This window comes from Camelus ferus, chromosome 11 (genome assembly GCF_009834535.1).
Source record: "Camelus ferus isolate YT-003-E chromosome 11, BCGSAC_Cfer_1.0, whole genome shotgun sequence".
NCBI classification, from domain to species: Eukaryota; Metazoa; Chordata; class Mammalia; order Artiodactyla; family Camelidae; genus Camelus; species Camelus ferus.
The window spans coordinates 31446601-31461142 of record NC_045706.1 but is presented as its reverse complement, the minus strand read 5'-3'; the positions used below and the strand labels follow the sequence as shown (position 1 = coordinate 31461142).

The following is a 14542-nucleotide window of genomic DNA, read 5'->3' as shown; positions in this document are numbered from 1 at the left end:
TGATCAAAACTCCCCCTCTACTGAACACTGATTCATTTTCAGAATCCTAATCCCTGTGTCCAAACACCTGCCCATGATTGGAACCCCCAATTTCAGTGCCAGACTATCTTAACTGCCATCTATTTCTTATTTATTCTAGACAAAATACTCTACCTGGCTAACTGGACTTGGCCTTCTCACTTGCTTTAGGGTAGATTATGATAAGCAATCTGATTCCCCTGTCTGTTTGTATGACTGACTATTCTTCTAGTTTACAATGTTCCTGATCTGGCCTAGCTGCTACTGACCACTACCAGTTCAAGAAAACATGCTATATAAGAATATGTTCCACAGAAACATACAGAGGAATCACAGGGTTTAACAGATGGAAGAGTTCTGTTATCATGTCTAGAAGAAGTGATACATGTTGGCAGTCGGAGAATCCCTTATGAGGGATATGTGTACAGTGTACATAGAACTCACATGGCCAAATAAAGGGCATGTGATGTTTCTTAAGGGAATTCATTTAATACATGACAGAGTCTGCTAAGACTCAGTTATAGAAATTGCTTCCATTCCTGTTGATTTCTCAAACAATGAATGGACTGACTCTCAAGGAGACCTCTGAAAACCGTTAGGAAGTGGAATTTCAGGGTAGAGAGGTGGTATTTCCATCTTCTCTTCCACAAGATGCTTGATTTTGGAAATGCCTGTCACAAGACAGCTTTGGTTTCCCTGAATGACAGCCCATGAATCAGAATAATGAGCAAGGGATTGATTACAATTTGTAAGGACTGAAGCATTCATTTTGAGGTGGCCTTGTCCTCTGGAACCAGAAAACTTTTTTAAACTCAGTTCTGAGAGAGAAAGTGAAAAAACTCAGGGAAAGCTGCCGAATGCTCTGGAGGATGACAATGTAACACAGAAAGAAGCAGACCCTGGAGGCTGTCTAGCAATGCTCAGGTTAAAGAAGGGGGGGCGAGGGGAAGAAGGGAAATATGTCAGGTACAGTCCTAAGGGTTTTAGACAGATACCAAAGTAAAGTGTAGGGGTAATGTTTGAAATGTGATCTAAAGGAAGTATATATAAAGTAGATAAACACAGTTCCTTACCTGGCAAATACCAAATACTGGCCTAACAAAAAGAGATACCTTTGCAGACCAAGAGTTTGTGTACCACTGAGGAATTCAAAACTGAAATACAATGGAAGAGTATGTATTTTGAAATAAATTATGAAGGGGGAATAACAGAAGAGACAGAGTAGACACATGTCAAACCTGTATAGAAATCTACAAACCAGAGTATGGAAGAGCAAGAGCACTTGAATTAGGAGAAAAGAACAGAGAAGTCACAATGATCGAAGTATACCACAGAGAACTGTAGTATATGTAACTGCAGACAGTTGGGAAATACTGACACAGGCACTGCAGCATCTTAGATTATCTGCTACAAACCTAATTATGCTAAAAAATAGTCCTGATAAGTTTTTTCTTAAGTGTGTGTGTGTGTGTGTGTGTGTGTGCGTGGGCAACGTTAATCTTCAATTCTACCCACAAAAAACCGGCTACTGATATGGTACTGATATGATCCTTAGAAATACGAGACAAAATGATCTTTTATTTTCATAATGAAACTTGTAACAGTAAGAAAAGAAAACAGTGGGCTAGAATGAATGCTGACTGTTGACCTCAAGTCAGCCATTTAGAAGTATTTAGAGGGAATGAATAGCTGTTGTTACTGATGGGACCCATCCAGAAATAACCCCAATTACAGACATTAAAAGGCAATATGGTCCCCAAGGAATAAATTCTCATGAGACCTTTGCAAATAATCCCTGAGAGAGAAAAGAAGGAAGACAGCCAAGAATGAGGAGAGGCTTCATGGGTAACTGTGATGGATTCAAACAGAATTAGTAGAAAGGGCACAGACCTGGCCACCAGAAACTTGGATTCTGGTCAATACCATGACTCACTTTTTTTGAGATCCTGCCAAAAATCAAGGTTAAGGTCTAAATTAGGCAAGTCTCTGGGCTTCAGTTTCCCTACATTTTAAGTATGGATTCAAATTAGATGAACTCTATCCTTCTACTAATAGAGTTCTACAATATTATATCAAATCATATTTTTAAAAGATACACACAAAAGAAAGAAGGTGTAAAAAATTTTACTGATGAAACTCAAAATCAAACTTAAAGAACGGTGAAAGGAAGGCCAAAGTGATAAAGAAATTGAGGTTCATGAAGATGTGTTTAAAAAAACATTTTTAAAAAAGTGTTTCATAAAGTGAGAAGGAAATAAGAAAAGTTACGCTGACAGTTTATAGAATTCAGTCAACTTTAACTGAGCCCTTACTAGCTTGAATTCTGGGAAAGATAAAACACAGTTCCTACCTGGAAGGAACTCATAATTCAATGGGACATATGACCTAAAGCAAAATGTGATATGCTGATCCTATGTTAGCAGATGACAGGACTACTGATCATTTCTCTACATTGTCTTTGAAAGAAGCACAAGTTTTTAAACTGCAAAAATGGACCAAACAACAGTAAAAAGGAGTTGAAGCCCAGGACTGGTGAGTGATCCAGCCAGGTAACTCAAATGAACTCACAATTCCAACACAGGTAAGTCACATTCTCTAATGCTTAGGGAACTAACAAATCCCAGTAGGATTATTGCCCATCACCTTTCAGAAGTAATGGATGATGGGGGGAAGAGGCAGAAGACTGAAGATGGGCAAATGCTCTAATTTTCAGAAAGGAAAAGGAGTGTAGCCTAAAAATCATAAACCAGTGGATTAGCCTTTGATCCCTGACAAAAGTCTACAGTCAACTGTCAGACTGTCAAACATCTGGATAAGACAGTTATCTCTAGGACCTACATGGATTCACCAAGAATAATTCATCCCAAATGAATGGATTTATGACTTAATCAAGGAATGTGACAAAGGACTTTATAGCTGTACTTGTAGGTTTAAAATGGTAAAATGGGTACCAGACGATAGGACTGAAGGAGGTGGGTGATGATGATGATAGAGTGGTAACAGCAACATCTTTGAAAAGGTAAAGCAAGTCTCAGTATTCAAAAGAACTCTCTAACAATTAGGACTGGCAAAAATGGACCTGGCTACCTTGGTATTTAACGAGTTCCCCATCCTTGAAGGAATTTAGGCTGAGCTGGTAACTATTTGTTAGAGATAACATAGGAGACACATACTTGATAGAGGTTGGATTAATGAACTTTAAGATTCTTTTCATTCTGAAGGATTTTCCCATTAACTTTCTTACTTGGCTGCAATGTTAAACTTGTCTCAGTGGGTATTAAAGAAAGTAGTCTTACCCTCGAGCAACCCCAATCTGGCCTGGCAGCTGGCACTATTATCCCAGGCTGTTCTGCACTACATCACTGATTACAGTTACAATTATACCAGCCAGAGAGGAACCCTATAAAGAAAAAGTGCTTTTTCTTTAAAGGTGAGGGTACAGAGAAAAAGAGGTTCTCAACTCTAACTGTGTAAGATATTGAATTTAGAAACAGGCAATTTAAACAAAAGTAAAATGTGTGCTCCTGCAAATTCATTCCTACAAAATGTTGCTAGGTCAAATTACTGGATCTAGGGCAGCAAAAATTATACAAACATAATTTTAATCATGATTTTCCTTGCAAAAAAAGTACATCCTTATTGTATGATATAATCTTAAATAGCATTACCTCATATTTGTACAACACTGTTCAACTTTGCTAAATCATTTTGCATCACATAGAAAGAAAAAGTACTGTCACATTTTGCAGATGGACAAGTTTCAAGTGAATTAAATGAGAGCCAGTGACATTATATAAAGTTAACTTTTTATGTGTCCCCTTTGCAGGATAATGAACTCTGAGGTTTCATATTAGTTATTCAATAAACATTGGTCAAAGGAAAAAGTGATCTATCCAAGACAGCATGACTAGTAGGTGACAAAACCACACATAACTAGACACTGAAAGAAAACTTACAAAAATGTTTACTGATTTTATGAGTAAGTTTTAAGTTCTTCCCCTCATTTTTAAGAGGAGGTTTTGCTTTTAGAAGGCATATAATAAAATTCAACAGAATTTAGGTTGATTTTTTTCCCAGAATATATAAACTATATTGAGGAAAATACAAATATTTAAAAAGTTTTACTTACCTAAAATGATTTAGTGTGTGTATTTTAATCATGTAAGCAAATGCGTAAATTGTCTTATGAACAGAAGTTTTTAATCTTGATAAAGTCTAACGTATCAATGTGTTTTCTTTAATGGCTACTGCTTTTTATGTTCAAGAAATCCTTTGCTTATCTCAAGGTTTTAAAGATATTTTCAAACTACATTTTCTTCAATAAGTTTCCTAGTTTTAGCTTTTATACTTGGGTCTATGATCTATCTTAAATTTTTGTGACTGTTGTGAGGTAAAGGTCAAGTTTAATCTTTTTCCATATGGATATGCAACAGGAAGAAGAGCACAATTTGTTGAAAAGACTTTCCTTTCCCAACTTAATTATGTTGATGCCTTTGTCAAAAAAAAAATCAATTGACCAATGATGAATGGATAAAGAAAAAGTGGTTATACATACTATGGAGTGTTATTTAGCATTAAAAAGGAAGGAAATCCTGTCAATGCTACAACATAGCATGACTCTATGGATGTTATGGTAAGGGAAATAAAGACATGTTGTAAGAGTCCATCTTATTAGGTATCTAAGTAGCCAAATTCATAGAAAGAGAAAGAATGGTGGTTATCAGGAGATGGTGGGGTGTGAGGTAAGAAGTGTTGTTTAATGGGTATAGTTTCAGTTTTGCAAGATGAAAAAGCTCTAAAGATCTATTTCAAAACAATACAAATATACTTAACACTTGTACATTTAAAAATGGTTAAAATGATAAATTTTGTTACGTGTTTTTTTTACCACAATAAAAAAAATCAATTGATCATATATATATGGGCCTATTTCTAGACTGTTCTTTTCTAATGATTTCTTTGTCTATCTTTATGCCAATGCTACAATGTCTTAAGTACTATATCTTTATAGTAAGTTCTCAAATTTGGCAGTTAAAGTCCTCCAACTTTTTCTTTTTTGTACAAGAGGGTTCTGGGTAATCTAGGTCCTTTGTAGATCCATATGAATTTTGGAATCAGCATACCAATTTCTAAAAGAAAAAAAAGGCTACTAGGATTTTGACTGTGATTACACAGAGCCTATGAATCAGATTGGAGAGAATGGACATTTTAATAATATCAAGTCTCCAAATCTATGAACAAGGTCTTTAATATGTCTTGGCATTCATTGTTTTGTAGTTTTTTGTGTAGAGGTCTTGTTTATCTTTGGTTTAATTCATTCCTAAATATTTAATGTTTTTGTTGCTATTGTAAATAATTTTTTTAAATTTTAAAATCTTTTATTTTGAAATAATTATACATTCATAGGAAGTTACAAAAATAGTACAAGGCGGTCCTGTGAACTCTTCACCCAGTTTCCATCAATGGTTACATCTTGCAAAATTATAATAAAATATCAAAACTAGGAAACTAGTGTTGGTACAACGTGTGTGTATAGTTTTATGTCATTTTATCACATTATAGATTTGTGTAACCATCAATAATATTTCCTTTAATTTAATCTTCCTACTAATATATGTCTAGTTTGTTGCTATTATAGGTCTAAAAGTTGCTAGTATGTGTCTAAAAAAGTTCAAACAATGACAACTAGGAAAATGACTTTGCTAGAATAGTTCTGTCAGGAGGACTTTTTCTTTAAAAGGTTTTACCAGATTGTTGGATTTTATTCATAAAATGACTGTTCCAAAAAAAATTTACTCAATCACCAAGTTCCAAGGAAAATTTGGGAAATTCATGCTCAAGAGAGGAGACAAATAAAAAATGCAAACTATGTGCCAGTCAAGTGTATCCCTTCTATATTCTTGACTATAGAAAATACAGATGAAATTCAATTTTAAGGCAGAAATATCATGTGATAGCTCATAAGTTCTTTAGGGCTGACCCTCCTCTAATAGAAATACTTCTGTTATTATAAGAGCTCCTCTAACTTTTGATCTCCTGGTTAACCACTGGTCAGTCAGAAGCATTCTGAGATTATAATGCTTACTTCCACTTAAAAAAAAAAAAAATAGAGGTTGTCCTCACTTACTTATACATCAGACAGGTGAACTGACACTTTGTTTTGTTTGTTTGTTTGTTTTGTTTTTTAAATATATATTTTATTGAAGTATAGTCAGTTACAATGTTGTGTCAATTTCTGGTATACAGCAGAATACTTCAGTCATATAGGAAAATACATATATTCATTTTCATATTCTTTTTCACCATAATTACTACAAGATACTGAATATAGTTCCCTGTGCTATACAGTATAAACTTGTTGTTTATCTATTTTATAGAGCTGACACTTTGGATATTTGAGTTAGGAAGAAGCCAGGTTAAGATGATCTCTTACTGTTTTTTTGTTTTTTTTTAAAGAATCTTCATATTTTCAAGATACTGACTTAAAATAATCTAGAGTGGAGGGAGGATAAGAGAAGAGGGGTGGGTAAAGAGTAAAAAGACCAGCCACATTCTGACTGTTGAAGTTTGGTATTGGTTCATTATACATATTCTCTCTACTTTTGTAATGATGCTTGATAAAAAGTTTAAAAGCATTTTATTCACAATTTCAAATTTTCAGATTCTAATCATTAGTGAAAATTTAGTATGTAACAGTAAAATCTATAGAGTGACTCACCGGACATTTTCTGGTCTTAGTTTATCGAGAACCATCTCTATTAAATCGGGTCTAAATTCTTCCAGTAAATATTCAGCTGTGAGCACTTCTTCTAGGGGATAATACTTTTTAAAAGGAAAATAAATAAATAAATAAAATGTGCAAGGCTACTACAGATTCTAACTTATTAAAGCAAACAGATCTCTAACACATTAAATCCTCTATTTTATATCCCACTCTTCCCTTCAATTAAATTTTACTCCACTGGAAAAATTTCTGAATCTTTTCTCTTTCCTACCACACTTAAAGCAAATTCATACTGTGGGATGATTTTGTTGTTAATCCCCAAATACACTTAACATTATAGACAACAAAATCACATTTTTTCAAAGAAAAATGTGATTAATACCTCCGACTAAAAACTGAGTGCTTGTTAATAAAGAAAATCTGATGATTAAATGCAGACACCTATAGTTTCTTAATATAAAGCACATACATTTTAATTTTAATAAACAGAATTTGTACTCAAATTTCTTTGAATGAAATCAGACATTTAGAAAGTTGTTGTGGGGGAAAAATGGTTTATATTTTCAGTTAGTGAAGAAAAGTAATGTAGAAGATGCTTTTTAGTAATAGCAACTTACTGAGATAGATTGATTCATTCATTCAACAAGTATGAAATGAATACCTATTCTGTGCCAGGCACTGTTTTAGGTGCTGCTGTGGATACAATGGTAGGTAAGACAGATGATGTTCCTGCTTTCTAAGGAGCTTATATTCTAAATGGGAGGGAGGCGGACCATAAACAACCAAATACTGTGAGTATAGTGATAGGTGCTAGAAGAAAATTTTAAAAGGGGCAGGGCCATGATTGGGAGGTCAGGGAAAGCCTCCCTGAGGGAGAGACCTCCGGGTAAGGCTAAGAAGAACCTAGCCATGCAAAGACCAGAAGTGTTCCAGGCAGAGAAAACAGCAAATGTAAGGGCCCTAGAGGGAGGAATAAACTTAACGCTTGAAGGCAGACAGCCAGTGTAGCTGGAGTGGAATGGGGATGAGAGAGGTGGGATGCGGAGTGGGATAGGGAGTGTATTCAGTGAGATAGGCTGGGGCCAGATGGCCTTGTAGGTCAAGGTGAAAATCTAGATCTCATTCCAACTCTGATGGGAAACCACTGAAGGACCTGACACAGAGGAGTGAAACAATCTGATTTTGGTTTTCAAAAGATCCCTGAGGCTGGAAAAATAAACTATAGTGGGGGATAAGAAGGAAAACAGGAAATCCAGGTAAGAGACTATGATGGCAGTCCAGGCAAGAAATGATGGTAGCTCATACTAAGGTGTAGCAATGGAAGTGGAGAAAAGTGGATGATGTATAGCTTTCACGTAAGTAGCACCTGACACATTGTAGAAATGAAAAATATTTAAACCCAATAAGCAAAATGCCTAAATAATGAAAATATTACAGACGACAATTTTTAGGATGATGAAAATTAAAAGATTTTAAGCATATTGTCATATGAAAGTTTGGCTGGTTGCTACAAAAACTAAAGTATTAGACTGTAGCTTCAATTTTTATCATTTGTGTAGCATTGAAAGTAATGTATACCAGATCACTGAAATACCATACACGCCAGTGTATACAGGAAAACAACAATAAACTTACGTGCAATATTCCTGCAATCTTAGAGGTATAACCCCGTGGCCTCTCTTTATCTTTAAATCTAAAAGCAACAGCATTCAAGTCCTAAAATGGAAAGTTAATCCAATTAGACATAAGTCACCTATCATTTAGAAAAACTTTTTTAGTGTTGGTTTGCACTACAGACTTTCTACTCCATATTTAACTATCACACTTTCTGAAAAAATGACTATGCTTGATTTAGAAATGTACAGAACACAAATGAAAATAACAAATATAGACTATGATTCTATAGCATAAATTGTTGAAACTATTAGTCAAAGAATTAGGAAAACTGTGGAGGAATCTTGTGAGATCCAACAGTTGCATAGATGACGATTTTGTTGAGCCATTCAGAGAACTGCACCCTGATTAGAAGTTACCGTCTTAAATTTCATAAGCAGAGAGTATACCTTTAAACTTTTATCTAGGTAAAGAGGATGCTTCTTATGCTAAAATACATCTGAGTTTTGATAGGCTGTAAATATAAAGTACATATTTTAAAAAAACTCTTAAAAGAAGCCTTTAAAAATGAAAAAGGCAAATACCTTCTGTTTTACACACCAAAAAAAAAAAAAAAAAAAAGAACCAGGCTAGTCCATACGTAGAACAATAAAATCACTTTTAAGAACACAACCATATATGAAACAATTCACTCTTTTCTGAGTGTTTGCTATAAATTTTTTATCACCAGATCAGAAAATGACACATCTCATGCAGCCTCAGGCAGAGAATAGAGTCAGCCCTGATAGATTGAAGCTCAAGAAACTGCTGGCTTTCTCCTGAGGGATAGAAAAGCAATCTGATTTCTTTCCTTTTCCTCCTAACAAAGGCTCTATGATGCCTTAACCCTTAATTGTGCCCCAGGTAGCCAATCAAACTAGCACAACTAAGCCTTAATTACAGCTGCTATGCATTGCAAAATTTTAAGAGTTTAGATTAGAGGGGAAAAAAAAACTTTAGAAGTTTCATTGGGCCTTAAATTAAAATTAATTCACATATATTTGTTTCTTGAAAAACTTCCTTAAGAAAAATTTTGGTGAAACAAAAGTACCTTGCACTCTTGGAAAACCCATTCTTGAGGTCCTTCTGCACGTAACTTCTGAATGTATTGAAACATGTGCAAAATTATATCTTCAACATGTACTGGAAAAAAGGGGCACACTTAAAAACCGTTCAGTCCTCGAATCCTTCAAAGCAATGAGCTCACTCTTAAGGTAAAGTCAGGTAAGTAGAAGATGGTCCCTCTTAGAAATGGAGTTCTCACCTCCCTGAGGCTGGTTTTAGGGTCCCACACACATGGCCCTCCAGACTCTGGGATATGTGACAGAAGGAGCTTTGGGGCAGTAAGTGAGCAAATAAAAAGCCAAATACACATTTCACAAACGCAACATAACAATCAATTTTAAGGAGGGAAAATCATCCATGGAATGAAGGCTAAGTTGCACATGCAAAATACAACAGATAAAATGGTATGACTTAAAGTGTTTATAGTTTTACAACAAAAAACAGATCCACACCATAAATAAGTTAATAAAAATAAATTACAAGAAATCAATTTTCATTCAAAAACAAAACGGTTAATACTTACATAATCCTTCCTCAGTCAAGTCCACATTAATGATAAAAAACATAAAGCCTCGGGCTCCTTCCTTTTGCCCACCAACAAGAGTATTTACCCAGCCTGTAACATTCAAAGGAAATCAACATGATTGCATGCGTGTCTTCTTTTAAGACAAGGAATTTTTAAAAAATGCATTCTATATATTCCCAAGAGATTAGAATGGACCTTGTGCAGAAAAGACTCAAAAATATCAGTTCAGAAAAACAGTTTCAGACACTGCAGAAGATTCAAGGCATTTTGTGGGTTGGGAGCCTTCCTTGGGACTCCTCAAACCACTTCCTAAATCAAGAGTAGACTACTGGGCTTAAGTGCTATACAAAAACAGAGTCTGAGTTGAGAAGGGTTTTGGAAATCATCTACTGTCTGATCCTAGTACACCCTTTGATTTTATTTATGGATAAGAGGAAACAAATAAATGTCTGCTGACATTTCACAGAGATGGTAAAATATATCTATCCAATGTGAGCTTTTACTTATTTTAACCTCTATCTTATTTAAAACATGCACCACAACATCTTTTGAAATATCTATACTTCACTGCTCAATACTGAAGGGTAAAACAAATTACAGAGAAAAACAAAAACAAACACCCCAAAGCAAAAAACAAAAGCACACTAACTACCACCTCACTCTCCCATAAACCCTGATTAGTCTCATCTGAAAAACGTTCATTCACAGGAAAATATTTAGGAGAAATGAGAGCCAGAGTGAAAGATTATGGTGGAGGTATCCTTCGAAGCTGGTGCCCAAGAGACTCACCCTTTGATTTAAGTTCTGATAACAGACTCCCAGGACCTTCATGCCCAATGAGATGACCAAGATAATGACCAGGATTTGATTTGTAGTATTTCTGAAGGTCAGGTATGGGAAATGTCACATAAAGATTCCTAATATCCTTAATGGGTACTATTTTGTAAAGTTGCTGGGGAAAACAAACAAACAAATCACAAAAGGTTAGCTACATACAATTTCTACTGAATAAAATATTTATAACTATGAAGAATACTGATTTTCATGGAAGAATCCCAAATTCAAAAGAGAATCAACTGCCAGAGAAGATCACACTGACCACAAAGAAATAATGACCTGGGCTCTTTGTTAGTGGGATCTCATTACGGTTGGTATACAGTCCATGTTGGTCCCCGGGATGATGCAACTAAACACTTTTGGATGCTTGCCTTCTAGCACTGGATAACAGAACAGCTTCTACAGTCGGCCAATTTATAGCTACCAAAACTACTTTTAGCATGGAAAGATCAGAACATACTGATATCTTTTTGGTGATACATGTCCCTAATAAATGTGAAGCTGATTTGACTATGTGGACAAATTATAAATAATGAAACCTCAAAAAATTTTCATGTACTCTGGTGAACTAGGCATATATTATGTACATAAATTTAAAAGAGGAAAATACTAGAAATAGATGCACTTACTTTAAGATGTTCTTCTTGGAAAGGATGTTCAGGAAATTCTGGCAATGGGACATTTTTGTTCTCTACTTCAGAAAATAACTTTACCACCAGATTAGTCAAGTCGTCTAAAGATTCTACAAGAAAACAGACAATGGAAGCAGAACTTAAACTAATCATAACACATGACAGGTAGTATTTTAAAATCTTAGGATTATACATATATATATATAAAATCACTGTGTGGTACACCTTAAATTTACACAACGTTATACATTAATTATATTTCAATAAAGCTGGGCAAGGGGGAAGGGGGATTTTAGGATCTCCTGAAAAATCTCAGGATTATTAAAGGGAAAACCTAGAATTTTTTAAAACCTCCACCTGAGAAGGTTGAAGCATTCAGTTAAATCTTACCAGTGCCTATACAACTTCTGAAGCTATGGAATGTTGATAATGATTATATTTCACATGTCTGCCTCTTTTATAGTTTAAAAAACTGTTTTATATATATTATCATATAATAAATTTAAAACAAATATTAGAAACAATAATAGGATAATTAATGGCATTTGGAAACTATTTTATCTGATTCCCAACAGGCACATACTAAACCACTAGCTGACAGATTATAACACTCACTTTATAAGTACACAGTCTAAATCCATTCTTAAAAGTCAAACATTAGAGTTTGTAAGTAATTGAGTTTGTGGGGGAATAATATAAAACAGTGAGAAGAATTGTGGGTCAGGGGATCAGACAACTTTGATTCTAACCCCAACTTCATCAACCAACTATGTCAAAAGACTACTGGACAAACCACCCTAGGTTCTATAAAACATGAAAATTGGGTAGGATATCACAAGTCTCTCCCAAGGTCTAACACTATATGATTTTCTATTATATTATGCCAAATTCATGCAAAGATTTGTAATTGTTCATAAAATTATACAGACACTTAAGTTCTTCTATCTTATCACCTATTGATATATTTTATAGAGAGTTATACTTGCAAAAGTTTACAAAGCTCTATGTATAAGATGTTCACAGCAGCACTGTTTGTAACAACAATAAAAACTGGAAATGACCTAAACATCTATCAATGTGCACATGTTATAAAACATCGGTACATTGGAATTTTATGTAGTTATTAATGAGGGAGAGATCTCTATGTGCTTATATGAAATTATCTCAAAGCTCTATTAAGTGAAAACTGCAGGCTTCAATGTCATATAGTATAATCTCATTTAATTTGTTAACAGACATACATAGATATAAGTATATTAACAAAATTCTACTTTTGGAAGTATAACAAAAAATGATTTTAAGGTGACTATCTTTGAGGAGAGGGCATAGTGATCATAAGATGGGATGAGGAAGAAGAATCTGATTTCCAATTTATACCTTTCCATGTGGGATAAATTTTTTCTGTGTACACATACTACTGTTATTCTAAAAAGGAAAAAGTAAAACAGGTTATCTTTTTATAAACAAGATAACCACTCACCTTGATTCTGTCTTCTCAAAAATAGGTTACTTATAAATGGTATAAACATTCATCACTTGTTACTATCAGGAAGCATTTGAATCAAAAAAGAAATTTCCCTTGATATTCTATGGCCCATTTCAAACTTTTCCATGAACTCTCTAGAAAACACTTAACCACTGTTGGAGAATTGCCTTTATAGAGTATGAAGTTGTCTTTTAGGCCTATGAATGTGGGTATGGGCACTTTCTTTATAAAACACATGTATTTTTACTTCAATTTTTTGTACATGTCTGAAGGACCCCAGAATATCCAGAGCCAAATAAAAAGCCAACCAGCGGTTGCTTGTTATATGACAAGTGAACTCAGTAATGGAGTGGGTGTATTTGGAGCAAGAGATGTCAGAGACATCTGACAAACAGACATAAAGAGACAGATGGGACCTGCGACTGGAAACAAGGTGAGCAGTCAACAATGATTTGTCGACCTGAAGTGCTGATGACCGTGAAGCCTTTTAAAGCAAGGTTCTACTAGGTTTGCCTTTCCTATTGAGGATTTCTACCCTAAAGCACAAACTCACAATGTAGTTTTTTAAAGGTAAGGCAGCTGTACAATAATGCACCGTCTGTCTTCACCACTAAGCTGCGTGCTATCAGAGATCAGGGAACTGAGTCCCATTCACCTCTAAATTAGCAGGGTTTGGCAATCCCAGGGTCTCTACTTGACAGTTACCTATTAGTCAAGTGTCCAGGTAACTGGCGCTGCCACAACTAGAGATGGCCCATGGGAGAACACAGAAAAACTTTTTTGTCCTTTTGTGACAGAGATCCTTTCACGTGGTTACTCTTCCTCTCCCCTCCTCCTAGAAGAAGGAGCAGATTATCTATTAATCCTCTAAGAGATCCTGTTTCCTCCTCACACCACTGTGCTATAAGGACACCTTTCCCAGACCGGTCATCAAATCCACTGAGCTGAGCACAGAAGGTCAGTCACACTGAGCGAGGGAACTGAAACAAAGAAGCTCTCTGTTTTCTTTTAGATGCTTATTCTGTCACTTCTACTAAACCAAGAACACTGAGGGCAGGGCTCATGTCTAATTCATCTGTTGTCATTATTACTTGCTCAACAAGTGCTTATTGAAAGTATGTGTTTTATTTCAATACGACATGGACAAAAATACAGCTTAGGCAACTACTCCCAGGACTAGGCTCTAAATATCAAGGGATATTTTTAACACTCTACAGACCTACTATAACATATACCTTTTTTTTTAAACTCCATGGGCCCATGTTCTATCCTCATTCCTATTACCAACTTAAAATATATATAGTTGTTTATTTTCTACCTACAAAACATCTGTCAATAGCAGAAAACTTAGAAAAGCAAAACCAAGAAAACAAAAAACCATAAACAAAAGAAAAAAGGAAGGATACAAAAGTCACCCAAAATCTCATGACTATGGGATGCTAAGAGTAGCTACCATTAGTGGAGCATTTGCTGTGTGCCAGGCATGATGCTAAACACTTCTCCTGCATTATCTCCATTAAACTTCCCAGCAGGTATGAAGCACCACATTTACTTTACAAATGCAAAAACTGAGATTCAGAGAACTGAAGTTAACTTTGTTA

At 35.0% G+C, this 14542-nt stretch overlaps 1 protein-coding gene across 3 annotated transcripts in view; it reads right to left on the bottom strand.

Moving 5' to 3' along the window:
• IDE (insulin degrading enzyme) overlaps positions 1-14542 on the bottom strand; it is an 89015-nt gene that overhangs the window by 28585 nt on the left and 45888 nt on the right. For all 3 annotated transcript variants that reach the window (XM_032491317.1, XM_032491316.1, XM_032491318.1), the window contains exons 6-11: positions 11453-11565; positions 10776-10938; positions 9984-10076; positions 9447-9538; positions 8378-8458; positions 6737-6840 (exon numbers count right to left, since the gene is read on the bottom strand). In XM_032491317.1, coding sequence (XP_032347208.1) covers positions 6737-6840; positions 8378-8458; positions 9447-9538; positions 9984-10076; positions 10776-10938; positions 11453-11565 — 646 coding nt within the window. The remainder of the gene's footprint in view (positions 1-6736; positions 6841-8377; positions 8459-9446; positions 9539-9983; positions 10077-10775; positions 10939-11452; positions 11566-14542) is intronic.